The sequence below is a fragment of the Miniopterus schreibersii genome (genome assembly GCF_964146895.1).
Source record: "Miniopterus schreibersii genome assembly, chromosome: 8".
Lineage (NCBI taxonomy): Eukaryota > Metazoa > Chordata > Mammalia > Chiroptera > Miniopteridae > Miniopterus > Miniopterus schreibersii.
The window spans coordinates 54,248,259-54,263,355 of NC_138109.1; the positions used below are offsets into that span (position 1 = coordinate 54,248,259).

The 15,097-nt window shown below is 44.5% G+C and overlaps 1 protein-coding gene across 1 annotated transcript in view; it reads left to right on the forward strand.

Moving 5' to 3' along the window:
- Positions 1–11,702, forward strand: part of DNAI3 (dynein axonemal intermediate chain 3) — a 59,831-nt gene extending 48,129 nt beyond the window's left edge. Inside the window, exons 19-23 of the mRNA XM_081144601.1 lie at positions 1,949–2,079; positions 3,846–4,050; positions 5,486–5,577; positions 6,626–6,748; positions 11,404–11,702. Coding sequence (XP_081000727.1) covers positions 1,949–2,079; positions 3,846–4,050; positions 5,486–5,577; positions 6,626–6,748; positions 11,404–11,547 — 695 coding nt within the window. The 3' untranslated portion in view covers positions 11,548–11,702. The remainder of the gene's footprint in view (positions 1–1,948; positions 2,080–3,845; positions 4,051–5,485; positions 5,578–6,625; positions 6,749–11,403) is intronic.
- The last annotated feature ends 3,395 nt before the right edge of the window (positions 11,703–15,097 follow it).

Below are 15,097 nucleotides of genomic sequence, written 5' to 3' on the forward strand. Positions count from 1 at the left end.
GGCCCATAACAAAGAGGTTTAGTTATTTTTTTTTTAATGAGTTTTACTCCCATTTATAGAATAACCAATGACAATAAACTTAAAAACCAAGAGCTTTATGTTTGAACCTCCCTGATGTTTGTTTGCTCTTACTTTCATTTATTCATTCATCAGATCACTGTTGAGACCTACTATGTGCCAGACACTGGTAGTATAAAGACAAGCAAGATATTATCCTCTCCTAGAGGAGTCCCATGGTCTGTTGGAAAAGTCAGACACATAAACAAATGATGACTGATGCTCTTGGGTTCTTAAGAAAAGGCCCCACTGAAGAAAGAGACAGTGGAGCTGGGTCCTGAAGGGTGCACTGCAATTTTGCTGATGGAGAAAGACATTTCAGGTAGAGGGAGTAACAAGTGCAAAGAAATGGAAACCCAAAGATCTGGGGACAATGAGGAAACAGGGACATGTCTTCATAGCAATAGAAAGGGCAACAGCAGCAGGAGAGGTGCCAGGAAAGACATTTAGGTCCAGATGGCCAAGAGACTTGAGTTTGGGGATTTCTTCTAGAGCTACTGTATAAATCAGAAAATCACTCTTTGCAGGAGAACAGGAGCTGGATTAATTGATTGGCGAGACTTGCAATGGCCCCCCCGGGGGTTTGTGGGTGTGGGCAGCAAGGAGTGGGACACATCCAGCTCTGAGAACAGGCCTCGGGGAAAGGAAACCCAAGCAATGGCGCAGTGAAGAGACCAGAGAAGAGTTCCCCTTGGGGCCTGGGGCTGAGACTATAGGGAAGTCTTGATCTTTAAATGGAAACCTGCTCCTCCTCTAGTCTTCCCAGTTTCCATAAATAGAAACTCCGTGGAGCCAGCTGCTTTTACCAGAAACCTGGCTGTTAGTCTCAGCAGTCGTCTCTCTCACCACTCCTGTTCAAGCCATGTCCAACCCCTGTCAATTCTAGCTTGCAAATATGTCTTGATTAGCTACCCTCCCCTACTGCACCGTCATCCAAGCCACCATCTGCTCTCACCAGAACCACCACAATAGCCTCCTCTGGTGTTTCCTCTTTGCTTTTACCTGCCACCAATCCATTCTCCCCATAGCAGCCAGAGGATCTTCTGGAAATGTCAATCGGATTGTCTTCTAGGCCTGAAGCACTCATTAAAACACATTGCACTTGGAATATATCCTAAAGGCCTTTCCTACAAGGCCCTGCTTGGTCTGGAAACTCCTAGTCCCCGTTTGTTTTACGTGTCTCACACTGGGATTACCAGATTCGATCTTATTGCCCTCTTCAAATTTTATAAAGATGTGAAACACTTCTTCCTTGGGATTTTGGTGTATGTTGCTCCCTCTGTCTGGAGTGCTCCTCCACACCAAAATCTCCCCCAGTCAAACTGCTGCTATCAGGCCTAAATGACTCATCTTCAGAGAAGACTCTTTTGAGCATTCAGTCTAATTCATGCATGTCCCTTGTTACTTTTCTTGTAATACTTTTTTCCTTCATAACACTTGTCGTATTTTTTATTCTGTACTTTGGAATTTGTCCAGTGGGTGCATATATGTCTTTCCCACTAGACTGTGAGCTCCATAAGGGCAGGATCATGTTTGTTTATTAACCATTGTTTGCCCGGCCATCTATAGTACCTGTTACATATAGGCAATGCACAGATATTTATTGACTAATTGAATGAATGAATGAATGAATGAATGAATGAATGAATGAATGAATAAATGAGAACATGAAGCATTCCTCTGAAAAGAGGCCTTCATGGGAAATTCCCTGGACATTTTATAAAAAGAAGGGGAGCTATTCCTTGATTCATTCCCCCCAACTGACCTCTGGTTCTTTACTCTTGGCTCTCATTAGTCAAGACCCGTCTGTCCAGTGGAAGTCACTTCGCCCTTTATTGCAGAAATGTATAGAGAGTAATTAAAGATGAAATGGCCTTTTCCATTCCAACAGCAAAGAAGCCAGTGAGCCTCAGCACCGTCCATGATGGTGCCGTCCACACTGTTCAGAGGTCACCTTTTTACAAGGACATCATCCTCACCGTAGGGGGATGGAACGTGGCCATCTGGAAGGAAGGTGTCATGGTAAGTTGCTTGCAGCATGGAGGAATGGTCCTTTGTTATTGAGAAAGACAACAGGAACTGACAGACTGTTCTGACATAACAGTGCCTTCAGGACACTTTTTAGAGAGATTGAAACAGATGGCCTGGCTCCAGCTTGTCTGCAGAACTGCTATATGCCCTTTGAAAACCCAACCATTTGGGTTTTCATAAAAGACTGTTAGCTTTGAGAGAACAAGTGACTTTTAAATGTTTCCTTCCCTCAGGAAAGAAAAGCATATACACACATATATATGTACAATGTTCAGTTGGCTTGGTTTGCGTTTTTTCTCCCCTTAGAATACAAGAAGGGATGCTGATTACTACATGAACTCCAAGGAGAAACACTAGGTCTGTAACCTTTGCTTCTGCACCAGGAATATGTCAGCAGGTTCAGGAAGTGGGAGTAAAAAAGCTAAAGGGTCTGTCATCAGGCAGAGCAGAGGGGTGTGTGGGTCAAAGTGAAACAGTGACAAGAAAATCTGGTGATCAAGATTAGGACAGGGCACAGAAGCTTAACTGCCAAAAACTAGAATGACTGAGAAAAAAACAGTGAAATAAGGGTGTGGAAAAATCAATATGATATATCCCTTTGGTGAGCAAATTTAAGATTATCAAAATCTGAAATATGTATATTTCACAGCTGTACTATATATATACATATCCTTTGAATAAATAATGTGTAATATATTTACATATACATATAAAATTTTCTGAATATTTTTTTCTTTTACCTAATGCTTTCACTTCTGGGACTGTAACACAAATCTCAAAAAATAAAATTAAAAAATGTGTGAATACATGTACAAGTTTTTCATTGAAAGGATTGGAAACTACTTATGTGTCTGTCCACAAAAGGACTTCTACTCCTTTATATCAGTGCACTCTGTATTTTTTTTTTTTTTTTTTTTTTTTACAATGAGCAAGTGTTAGTTTTGTAACTGAAGAAAAAGAAAAAGAAAATTTAGGCAAGATTGTCCAAAGACTGCAGGGGCAGGAACCTGGTTATACACAGAAAAGGAAGGATCTGGGCAAAGTGGCCAAGAACAGGTTTGAGCGGCACCTCTAAGGAGTCCATGAATCTGAGACATTCTTCCATCTCCGCAGGAAGGCTTCTTGTGCATGTACTGGAAGGTAGGAGGCAGTTCCACTGCTTGGTTTAGTTCCCGCAGATGTCAATAGATAAACGGGTCTGCGTGGTTGCCAGGTGGAGCGTGACAGTGGGAAGAAAGCACATGAAAACCTCCCGAAGAAGGCAAACGACCCCACGGTAGAAAAAAGACAAGATGAACTTATAAGTGCTTTGCTGGTCTAAAATCTCTTCCCAATAATATTTATAAGTCATTGGATGCCGCTCACGGCTAGAATTGATTTTTTATTTGCTTTTCCTGGCTCCCAGAGCTGTTTTCATGGGAAGGAGACACCTGACAGCAAAATAAAGGCATGAGCGAAATATTCTTCCTAATCTGATGTCCACCAGTCTCCAGAGAAACAGCAGTGGGCTTCAGTAGCAGTTAGATTATTAGAACCGTCAATGGCTCGATTCGAAGGGTTTGATCTTTGCTAAAAAGCAACTGAAATAAGAAGAAAAAGGTGTTAACAAAAATCCTACAAATAATAGAACTAAGACTTCTCAGTAGGCATAATTTTGCTATTATATGATTATAGCTATCTGTATTTAAAGTCGTCGTGAATATCCCTTTAACAGTAACGCAAGCTTTTAATTTGTCTTTTTAAAACTTTGCTTAAAGACCGGACCCCTCCTTCAGTCATCCTGTGCTCCAAAAAGGTACACCTCGGGGCACTGGTCTCTGACAAGGCCCGGCGTCTTCTATATTGGCCGAGAAGATGGATACGTCGACATCTGGGACCTTCTGGAGAAAACCCATGAACCAGCCCAGTCACAAAACATCTGCATAACTATGATCACCTACATCAAACCCCAGACCTTTTCTGGTATGTTCATTCTGAGCAAACATAATCAGTCACTTTGCCTTTTCTGGGTGGCTCAGGAAAACGTTGGCATTTGCCTGGACAGCCTCCACTGTCGTTCCTCAGGTTTTTGTTTTTCTCCCATTCCTTTCCCTCCCTTCTCTCCTCTTCCCCCTTTTCCTCCCATCCTGCCTCTTCTCTCTTGCGCTACCTTGGATACAACCTGAGCTTCTCTCAGTAATTTCTTCATCAACAGTTATTTCCGAGACACATTAAATATGCCAAGCAGAGGGGGATTTTGAACCACACGACACAAAGCATCTTTCTCATCTCCTCCTAATAATTTATTTCCTTTGTCCTAATTTCTCTGTTTCAACCAAGCACTGCTTTCTATGTAAATCCAATATATTCACCTCTTTTTTATATATATCTTTATTGATTTTAAAGAGAGAAAGGAAGAGGGAGAGAGAGAGATAAAAACATCAATGATGAGAGAGTCATTGATGGGCTGCCTCCTGCACGCCCCCGGCTGGGGATGGAGCCCCCAACCCGGGCCTGTGCCCTGACCGGGAATCGAACCACCATCTCCTGGATCCCTGGTCGATGCTCAACCGCTGAGCCACGCCCGGCCAGGCATATTCGCCTCTTTTAAAAAAAGATTTTCTTTGTTTCCAAAGGTGTGCAGGCATACAATTGTCTTTCTATTCATTTCTCTCTCAGAAGCATCACCTTGAGAAATTCAGCCTTCAGGGTCTCTAGAAGGTCACAGCCTGGCTCCTGCTGAGCCATATGTCACCAAAGTGTGTTTTCCTATCTTTGCTACAAAACTGTATACCTACAGGGATTACAAATGTAGAATTTAGCAATTTGAACCAGATTTTCTGAAAACGAGAAGAGAAAAAAATTCGCATGATGAGACAGAAAATTTAAATGCTCAAACACATTTGTGTTTCATATCCATTTTAAATGCTCAAAGGAAACAATGTGGTGTTTATTCTAGCTTCTGGTTCTGGCTGTGTCTTTGAAATTCATCTGTGTAATGGTATCCTTTTAGCCCTTGCTGTGTCTTTGGCAAATGTTGGCGTCATGATTTTTCTCTGAAAATCTTTCCATGTGTTTTCCCTGCTTTCTTCCCGAGTCCCCCCACTGGGCCCCACCACAGCGAGAGTCAGCCTCAGTGAGGAGCCACACTCTTCACGCAGACACCAAGAAAAGAAGATCTAAGGGGGGCAGGGGGGCTGACAAGGGCTCAGGGTCTCAGCCTTCATTTCATCAACTGGAAAAAGCGACTTACATGTTAATATGGTCCCCAGTCACGAATGTCTGATGAAGACGCCAAGATCGTAAGCACTGTAGGCCTTTTGGGAGACCACAAAACAAACCACATTTCCTGTTTAACCTCTATTACAGCTTTCTGGTTGCTGAGTTGTTTTTCCCCCAATTTTTTTTAATCTTTCAGCTAAGCAGCAATTCTTAGCCGTAGCTGATTATTATGGGACACTGCATATATTAGAAATTCCTTGGACGTTAAGTCACCCTTCCCTCAATGAGGTCAGTAACTTTTGATTTTGAGGATTTATGTGGCTGAATATGACTGTGGCATGTTTTAAAAGTGTGTTCAGAAATGACAGCATGTTTATAAGAGAACAGAAGAATCATACAGTCGAAAATAAAGGGTTGTATTTCTGTTTGATGAGTTAAATAGTTTGAAGCTAGAAAAAAACAAACATGCAATGAGAGGGAGGCCAAGTCAATACTCATAAGATGTTATTTTCAGGTTGTAACTGAAGCATGGGACCCTTACTTTAGTGATGCCCTTCGCAGAGGGCACATCTGACGTTTTTATGCATGTTTTCATTGCCCGTCACCACCTCATCTTCCCCTAGCTTGGTGTGCTGCCAGCAGGGTGTCTGAGGTGGCAAGATTCTGCCCCACCATACCTACCACCCAAGGGTTGCAGGCAGTGTTCATAAGGAGGTTATGAAAAGATCAGTAACTAGAAATACATAAATATACGTACACCCAACATTGAATGTATAGATTGCAATCTGTTGCAACTCCCAACAACATCAGCCTAGCTAATGTCGGGCAAAAAGCTTTCCCTCCCCTGGTCACCTTGTCCAAGGTCTCTTGTCCATTTTCCTGTTTCTGTCCTTATGCCTACATGCCACACCCTCCAGGGGACCAGCAACTCAACTCCGCTCCCAGGGCTTTTAGGATCTACAGCGATGCCTTCATCTGGGTTTTTCAAGTTGTGTTGATAATATGAAACTTCCTTCAGTGTTAGGATGAGAAGGAAGGAAAGGGGAAAAAGCAATCCCTGAAATTTCCTTCTACGAAATTGTAAAAAGTTTTTTGCAGCTCTCTCTTTCCAACCTCACTCCCTTCTGGGAATAGTGTAATTCGCACTATTGGTGTAAAACTTAGCACAGTTGCCCCCAAATTGAGCTGGCTTCTCTGGTGGTGGGCCTGTGGGCAGCATCCCAAAGTAGGTAAACTATCTGGTCAATTAGAAGCAGCAGGAATTCTTCCAGAGCCTTGTAAAGAGCATGGCGGGGGGCTGGGGCGCTCCTCTCTCGTGGGCCTGTGTTTCTAACAGGTATCAAGCATAAGCCACTACTTTGAAAGAGAAGTCAAGCACCTGGAATATGTGGAACAGCGCAAGAAAATCCGTGAGCAAGAAAAGGAAGAGATGGAGCTGGAGATGGAGAAGAAAAAAGTTGTAAGTTAAATTTCAGAAACGAAAGTTGGTTTCCTCTAACCCCAGTGGAAACATGTATCTTTGGCTCATTCTGAAATTTGAATGGGAAAACTATGCCTTGTCACATTCTTCTCTCATTCTCAAGAGGGTCAAGGGGGCATCTCCCTGATTTCCTAGCTTACTATGAGTAAGCAGCTATCACTGGACCCCTAGGAAGATTCTATCTAATTGAAATTTCTGAAATTTTCTATAACGCTGAAGTCTTTTAGATACAGCGGCACCTCAATACCATTTATACGCACAATGATTCAAAATCTGAATGCTTTCATTATACAGAATTTTAATATCTGGTAAATAATGCATTAAAACAGGTGGTACAAAAAAAAGTGGAATATGGAATCAGGACACGTGAGCTCAAATCCCAACTCCGCCTCTTACCTACTGTGAGACCCGGAGCAAGGCTCAGATCTTTGCTGAGCCTCCATTCTCTTGTCTTTAAAATGGGAAACCAGCCCTGGCCGGCCTGGCTCAGTGGTTAGAGCGTCGGCCCGCAGACTGAAGGGTCCCGGGCTCCATTCCAGCCAGGGGCTTGTTCCTCTGTCGCAGGCTGTGTCCCCAGCCCCGGTTGGGACTCGTGCGGGAGGCAACCGATCGATGTGTCTCTCTTACATACGATGTTCCTCTCTCTCTCTCTCTCTCTCGCTCTCGCTCTCTCTCGCTCTCTCCCTTCCACTCTTTCTGAAAAAGCAATGGAAAAAATATCCTCAGCTGAGGATTTAAAAAAAAAAATAATAATTAATTAAATGGAAAAACTAATAACTACCTTTTCAGATGACTATAAGGCTTTCAGTTAAGTAACCTGACAAATAGTAAACTTTCATGAAATGGGAGCTAGTATACAAACAGAGGACAGATAGATAGGAATTTCACTATAAAATACTGGCGATGTGAAACTTGAGAGAATTTGTTCCAGTTCCCGTTCATCTTAAACTCTACCAAAAAGGAACCCAATGCTCTGAATATGCCCCATCCTCCCCTTTTTCAGTCCCGCTGTTTGGTATGAATTCTGTCACTCTGTTGGCCTTCCCTTGGCCTGACAGAATGTGAGGCCTTTAAATATTCTGTGAATTCAGCCTCTCTCTCTCTCCCTCTCTCTCTCTCTCTGTCACTTGAGGTCATCTTAGCCCATATTTTTATTTCTCTCATTCATTCTCTTCCTTGCCCTTTTGTCACCAGCATTTTCATCACTGATCCCACCTGTAGTTTCCTTCTAGCCAAATATGTAGCATCCTCACACCTAATTTCTCATGTGAGATCCTGGGTCTCAAAAGCACAAGTAGGTGGAAACAGTTTCATGTAGCGGATTAGCACATAGATTAACACAGCGATCTTCAACGCTTTTTCATCTCATGGCACACATAAACTAATTACTAAAATTCTGCAGCATGCCAAAAAATCTATTTTTTGCTGAAATGACAGAAAAAATAGGTATAATTTTGATTCATTCACACTGTATGGCTATTGTTGTGTTGGCTGTTGTCTTTTTTTTTTTTTATTTGACAATCTAAGGCAGGGGTGGGGAACGTCTGGCCCACGAAATCATTTGGTCTGGCCCTGCCAAGGCCTCACCAAAGAGAAGCAGTTTCAGCCATCACATTAAATGTTTGACCAAATATAGCAGGCTAATTTTTTAAGTGAATAATTTTATATGGCCCTCGAATGATGTTATAAATATCCAAATCGCCCTTGGCAGAAAAAGGTTCCCCAACCCCGATCTAAGGAAAAAGAGGTCAGTGCCCCTGACTAAATAGTCAGGTATTGTATGTTTTAAAAATTCCTGCAACACACGGTTGAAAAATTGCTGAATTAACATGATCACTTATAGATAGATATTAACTAATGTAATAAAAGCAGAGGGCCTCATTTCACAAATTGTTTAGTGGGGACAAGGTATAAAAGAATACAGATTAACTAACTTCTCATTGTTTTCCCCAGCTAAAAAAAAAAAAGGTCTTGGTTTGTTTTTTTGTGCACTCCAAATATTGGTTGAAATTTTGCTGTAGGAGACACCCTGCCTCCCTTTCACTGTGCCAGCAATTATCTCCGACTATTATGAGTGTTTAAGTACCATAGCAACAGCTCCTAATTATCCACATCAGTAGAAGCAAGTAAAATTGTGGATAATACAAAAATAATTTCCCTGTAAAATACTATTAAAACACCTGAATGTTATAATAATAATAGCTTCCAAAACTTTTCCAACTCTTTCTTGTGACTTTATTCCCACTTGACATTGCTACCACTTCTCAGATTTTCTCTGGAGCTAGACTGTGGCTAAGTGAATGAATTTTTAAAGGGCTCCTCTGTTACATTTAGAACACGAAAAGGTCACTAAGGATAAACAACTAACGTTAGTCAGACACACCTGTTCATAAGCAACTGCTGATAAAAGGGAAAATGGAAACAAACTGTAACAACCTCAGAGGAGTGCAGTTAAAATGAATTAAAATGTTGAGAACACTTAGCCAGTAACTGGCGCATGGAAAGTGCTAGTAAGTGTTTACCGTTAGTATTACTACAGAGGACAGAAGAACACCACACGTCTGCCCCCCAGTTGACAGGGATGGGGCTGTGCACTTCAGCCCATGGATCCCAGGGACATCACACACCCACCTCCTTGTAAACACTGAGTCTGGATACAGCTCACTTTTTGAAAAACAATAGTAATTACAGCTCAAACAGCACATGAAATAGGAATTCTCCTAACTGGAATTTCAGCCGGAGACCCAAAGCTGGGGAAGATAGCAGTTTCCATGGATCCATAAGCTATGCCACCTATATGAGGCTTAGAAGAGAATTCCCCGACCTCTAGTCAATTCACACTCCAGGCTCCGTAAGGGAAGCAAACGTTATGTGGAAGAAGACTGAAAGAGGGCATGTTTTTCTGCAGAGAGGCGTCAGAGGGCTACGTATTCCTCACTTCCCACTTCTGCAACCGCAGACTTGCTGAGCCACAGAAATCCAAAGCCAGGAATTACCAGGTGACCAGAGTAGAATATCCAGGGGCAGTTTGGGGAACCCAGAGACTAGGGCCTGGACTCCTAAGGCTGGAAGGTCTACAGGCAAGAGATTGATTTAAACTGCTCTGTCAGAGGGTGGAGAGAGGGCCCGTGGGAAATGAGCTTCTACTGGTGACAGAGTGAGGGGTGCTGAGTAGACCCTTGGAAAGAAGCGAGGCTCAAAAGTGCCAACAGGATTTCTAACTGGGATGAGTAAACCCCTGCAGAAAGAGGCTGAAGGGGCACAATGCAGTGGCCCTGAGGGGCAGTTGCCACTTTAATATTAGACTGGCCTGGGTCTTCCAATACCTGAAAATTACACTATTCCTAGTATCTAAAAGTGATAGGAAATGCTACGGGATCTGTCCCATATGTTGCAAAGACTGGGGTTAAAAGAATAACATTTTTCCGCTCTCACCCTATCAAGTCCTGCTCTTTTGTGAATTGGTTACTATAGCTAACACCTTCTGAGTGCTTACTGGGTGTCAGGCACTATTCTGAGGGCTCGACGTGTTTAATAATTCATTTAGTCCTAATAGAGCTATGAAGTAGGTACAACAACAATTAGACACAAGGAATCTGAGACAGCAGCTAAAAAAAAGAGAGAGAAAAGCAAACATATGGAAAGAATACAGCAAAGGGAAGGGAGCATCAATCATTGTGAACATTTAAAAGAGGAAAATAGTCCGGCCAGCGTTGCTCAGTGGTTGACCATCGACTTATGATCTAGGAGATCGAGGTTCAATTCCAGGTCAGGGCACATGCCCGGGTTGCGGGCTTGATCCCCGGGCAGGGGCCTGCAGGAGGCAGCCGATCAATGACTCTCTCATCACTGATGTTTCTGTCTCTCTCTCTCCCTCTCCCTTCCTCTCTCTGAAATCAATAAAGACATATTTTAAGAAATAAGTAAATAAAAATAAAAGAGGAAGATAGCTCTTAAAAATGATTCTCTAAAGACACTAGAATAAAAGCCCAGAGCACTGGTCCCCTTGATGGAATCCACGAAGACAGGGCTTTGTGACAAAGGAGGGGAAGGCACAGGAGGGCAGCAGGGTAAGAACATGACTAGAGGGGGAGAAACACAGGCGACACAGGGGCGACACACCAACGCGGAACGTCCCTAACGCTTCTGAAAGAAGACACGGGTGAGAAGACTCATCTTAAAAATCATGACTGCCCTAGCCGGTGTTACAAAGAATTAAAAGGCCACAATAATTACAAACACTGACGGGTCAAAGATCCAGGTTACTCAGCAAGTGGTACTGGGAACATTAGCGGGATAAATGCTCCTAGTCGTCGTTACTTCCCTTCTCCGTGTGCTCCTCCCTCAGTCAGTGGCAGGAGCTTGCAGGCCAGCCTGGATTCCCCGCTGTCCCCGGGAGCCCACATCCAGCCCTTCAGCAACCTCCGGGAGGCACCGTGAATCTGCACGCACTTCCCCGCGCTGTCCCTGCCACCCCCCTTCAGAGCCAGCAGGGCCACTCCCCGACTGGGCAAGAGACGCCCCTCTCCCGGGAACATCTCCAGGCCCACTGTTCAGAAACAGCCCGGTCTCATCCTTCGGTATTTCTAGCTGTCAGTATCTTGTAGGGATGACTTGTGTTTTTCGCTCCCTAGAAAACGTATCACAAGGGAAAAGAACAATTGGAGGCTGAATTGAAAATGGACTACGAGACTTATTTGGACCTGGAGAAGTCCGTCCTCATCAAGCTGGGCCTAATCAAACCGCAGGACACGATGCCATTCATGGAGATGATGTAGAAAGCTTCCTGGGGGGGTGTCTCGGGGGCTTCCTGAGGCTTTCTTTTCTTTCTACTCCTTATTTTAATGTAAGGTGAACTATGAAACTAAACATTAAATAGGTTATTTATAAATGGTGGGCTTTTATTTCATTGCTATTAAAACTTTTGAATTATAACAATTAGTATTGCTTTGATTTTTTAGATTGTATACTGAACTTTGTGCCAAATATGAAAGTTATGGATAATGGAACTTTCATTTCCCTATAGAAACACACAGCTTCACACATCCCCTCCACCCCCAGTCCTCGACATCCATTCAGGGCCCCAATCCCAGACAGAAGTGGAAATTAAACTTTGCTCCTAACTGTCAGAGTGCTTTTGGTCACCTCTCCAAAAAGAGCTCCCTTTGGGCCACTGCACAGATTGTAAGGCCATGTGCTAAACAAAACATTAGCAAAAGGAATCCAGAAATATATGTATCAAGAAAGGACAAGAAGTGAAGATTATGCCAGGTTCATCCAGGGAATATAAAGTTCATTTAACAATAGAAAATAAATCAATGATTGATTAAAGGAGAGAAATTATGATACCAAGTAGATGCAGGAAATCATCTGATAAAATTTTATATCCATTCCTGATAAAGCAACAATAAATTCTTGGCAACCTCAAAAAGAAGGGAACTTCCTTAGTCTGACGCAGGGAAGGTAAAGCAGTCATACAACAAGCGTCCACTTCACGGTGCGAAGTTGAAAGCTTGACCCTGATCCGTGGAACAAGACACGGTGCCCACCGTCTCGGCGACATTGCACTGGGGGTTAAGCCGTGTGGGCAGAGGAGGAAACCGCGTGTGAAACCCAGTGGCGAAAGAGCTCGGCGTACCTCAGGAAGAGATTCAATGTCAGAAAAGTAGGCTTGGGGGGAGGCTGGAAGGAGATGGGCCTGGAGAAGCAGTTTGGAGCCAGATTGTGAAGGCTCCTGTAAGCCAAACTAGAGAAGGATTATAGTTTGCAGATAGTGAGGGATTCACAGGAGGGCTAAGCAGGAAGGTGGCGCAATCGACCTGATATTCAGGAAGATACGGAATGGATTAGCCGAGGGGGAGGCTCCCGGCAGGGAATCCCATCAGGAAACTGTAGGGAAGGTTCCAGCGGGAAGGTTGGCATAGCCGGTACTGAAGCTCAGCGTGAAGAGAGAATGAAAGGCTGATTGGATAGGAGGGCTGACGCTAAGATTTGTAAGTTAAGGCGCCAGAGGAAATGAACTCAAAGTTTTATTTCCTACAAAAGTCAGGTAGATACCAGCTGGGTCCCTTGGGACAGGTGTTTCTTCACTGTGTAACAGATTCCACTTCCATCAAGTCGGGTTGAGTGTTTACCTTGCAGCGTTTTGGATGAGGGGTGAGCACCTGCACGTCGGGGCGGCCACACCCAGCACCCAGCACCTGTCATCACCGCGGTGGGAAGGTCCCAGGATTCATTCTCGCACTCAAACATTTTTCTTCTTCCTGTTCCTCTTGTTAACAACCACACTCATGTCTTGGGCGAACCCATCCAGTCCCATCACTTTAAACACTACCTGTGTCGCCGGCCTGGACCTCTCGGTGAAATCAAGAGCTGTATGTCCATTTGACTCCTTGATGCCTCTGCCGGAATGGACCGTAGGCACCTCACATTGAAACATGTCCAAAAGTGAGTGCCTGGTTTTCCCTCCAAAACCCACTTTTTCTCTGCAGTCCTCCCAAGCACCTTGCTTCTAGTTTCTTGAGCAAAAACCTTGAAGTCATCTTCCATTCCTCTTTTTCTCTCACAAGCTACACCCAACCTGTGAGCAAATCTTCCTGACCGTACCTTTAAAATATATACAGGACCTGGCCACGGCTCTCCTTTCTCACTGCTACCACCATGGACCAAGCCACCCTCACCACTGGCTTGGATTGTTGCGGGAACCCCCTGACTATTCCCCCTGCGTCTGTGACCCGCTCCCGTTTCCCAGCAGCAGCCAGGTGGCAGTTTTGATGCAACTCGAAGGCTGTCGGCCGCCTCCTGGGCTTCCCAGAGCACTCAGAGTACGAGCCGAGGGCTTCACTGTGACCACAAGCCCTCTGTGGTCAGGCTCTCCACTGTCACCCTGGTTCCGTCTCTCACTGTCCTCCCCTCCACACCACCTGTCACGCTGGCCTCCTCCTCGTCACCGCACACGGCAGGCATGTGATTGTCCCAGGATATCTGTGCTTGCTGCGCTGCATTTTCTCCAGTCACTTTCCCTGCTTTGTTTTCAAGTGGTCATGCAAAGAAAAAAATATACATTATGAGTGCCTACTGTGTGCCAGGGTTTATAGGTTTTTTTTATTTTCTTAATATATCTTTATTGATTTCAGAGAAAGGAAGGGGGAGGGAGAGAGAGAGAAACATCAATGATGAGAGTCATTGATCGGCTGCCTCCTGCAACCCGGGCATGTGCCCTGACTGGGAATCGAACCTCCATCTCCTGGATCCTAGGTTGATGTTCAACCCCTGAGCCGCGGCTGGGCCAGGGTTTATAGTTTTAAACAGGGTGTCCAGGGTAGGTCTTACTGGGAAGGTGACATTTAAGCAAAGACCCCAGAGGGTGAGGGACTGTGCCCTGCAGTGTTCCAGAAGAAGCATGTTCTGTGACCCAGCGCCCCATCCCCACCCCCAGCCGACTACTGCTTAGGTCTGCTGGACAGAACTGGACTGTGAGGACACCCCTCAGTGCAGAAGAAGCTGGGACTACAGAGAACAGGAGTGTCCTGATTGTGTGACAAAAGCAATTACCTGGGGCTGGCACATTGTTGTCTCAAACAAAAGCAAGGTTTTATTAGCACAGAAGAAGTGGGTAATGAAGAACGAATAAGTGTCTCAGGGTTATCAAGTGAAGTTTAGTATAGCGTCTGGCATGCAGCAAGCAGTGAACATGTTTGCTATCATTTCACCTAATTTAAAAATACAACATGATTATAGTATTATTGATATAGAAACTAAAACATGGGGTTCGTCTTACTTATGACAGCAATTATTATTGATTCAGTATGATATTTGCATTGTGTGTTCATAACCTCAGTTTTTCCAGGGCTCACCCACTCACCAGCCTATGGCCACCCGTGGGATCACATAAAACAGCCACAGCCCAAGTTCTATGAGATTCTGCCCCACCTGCTTACTGGGTATCTCATCTTCTGCAAAGGGCCTCCAGGTGTGTCCTGTCGTCCCTGGGACAAAGGTGGAGTCAAATATGTTTAAAAACAAGCCTGAAATCACCAGGCACTCAAGGCTCCCATCTCTCAATATGTCTGATGGCCTGTAACATGGGGAGGAGATGCTGGGACAAGGCCCCTGTGCTAGCCCAGGTCCTGCAAAAGCAAAGGCCAAGGTAGGCTCACAGGTAGAAGAGGTGCAGGGGGAGAGAGCAGGAGAAGCCAGGGGGAGCCTTCAGACCTCCGCGGGCCTGGTGCCTGTGGAAGGAGGGAGGGAAGGAAAGAAGACAGGGTGGAATGTCTCGGACCGCTCCGCATGTGCACTTCCCTCCGACTGTGGCACTGGGGGCAAACT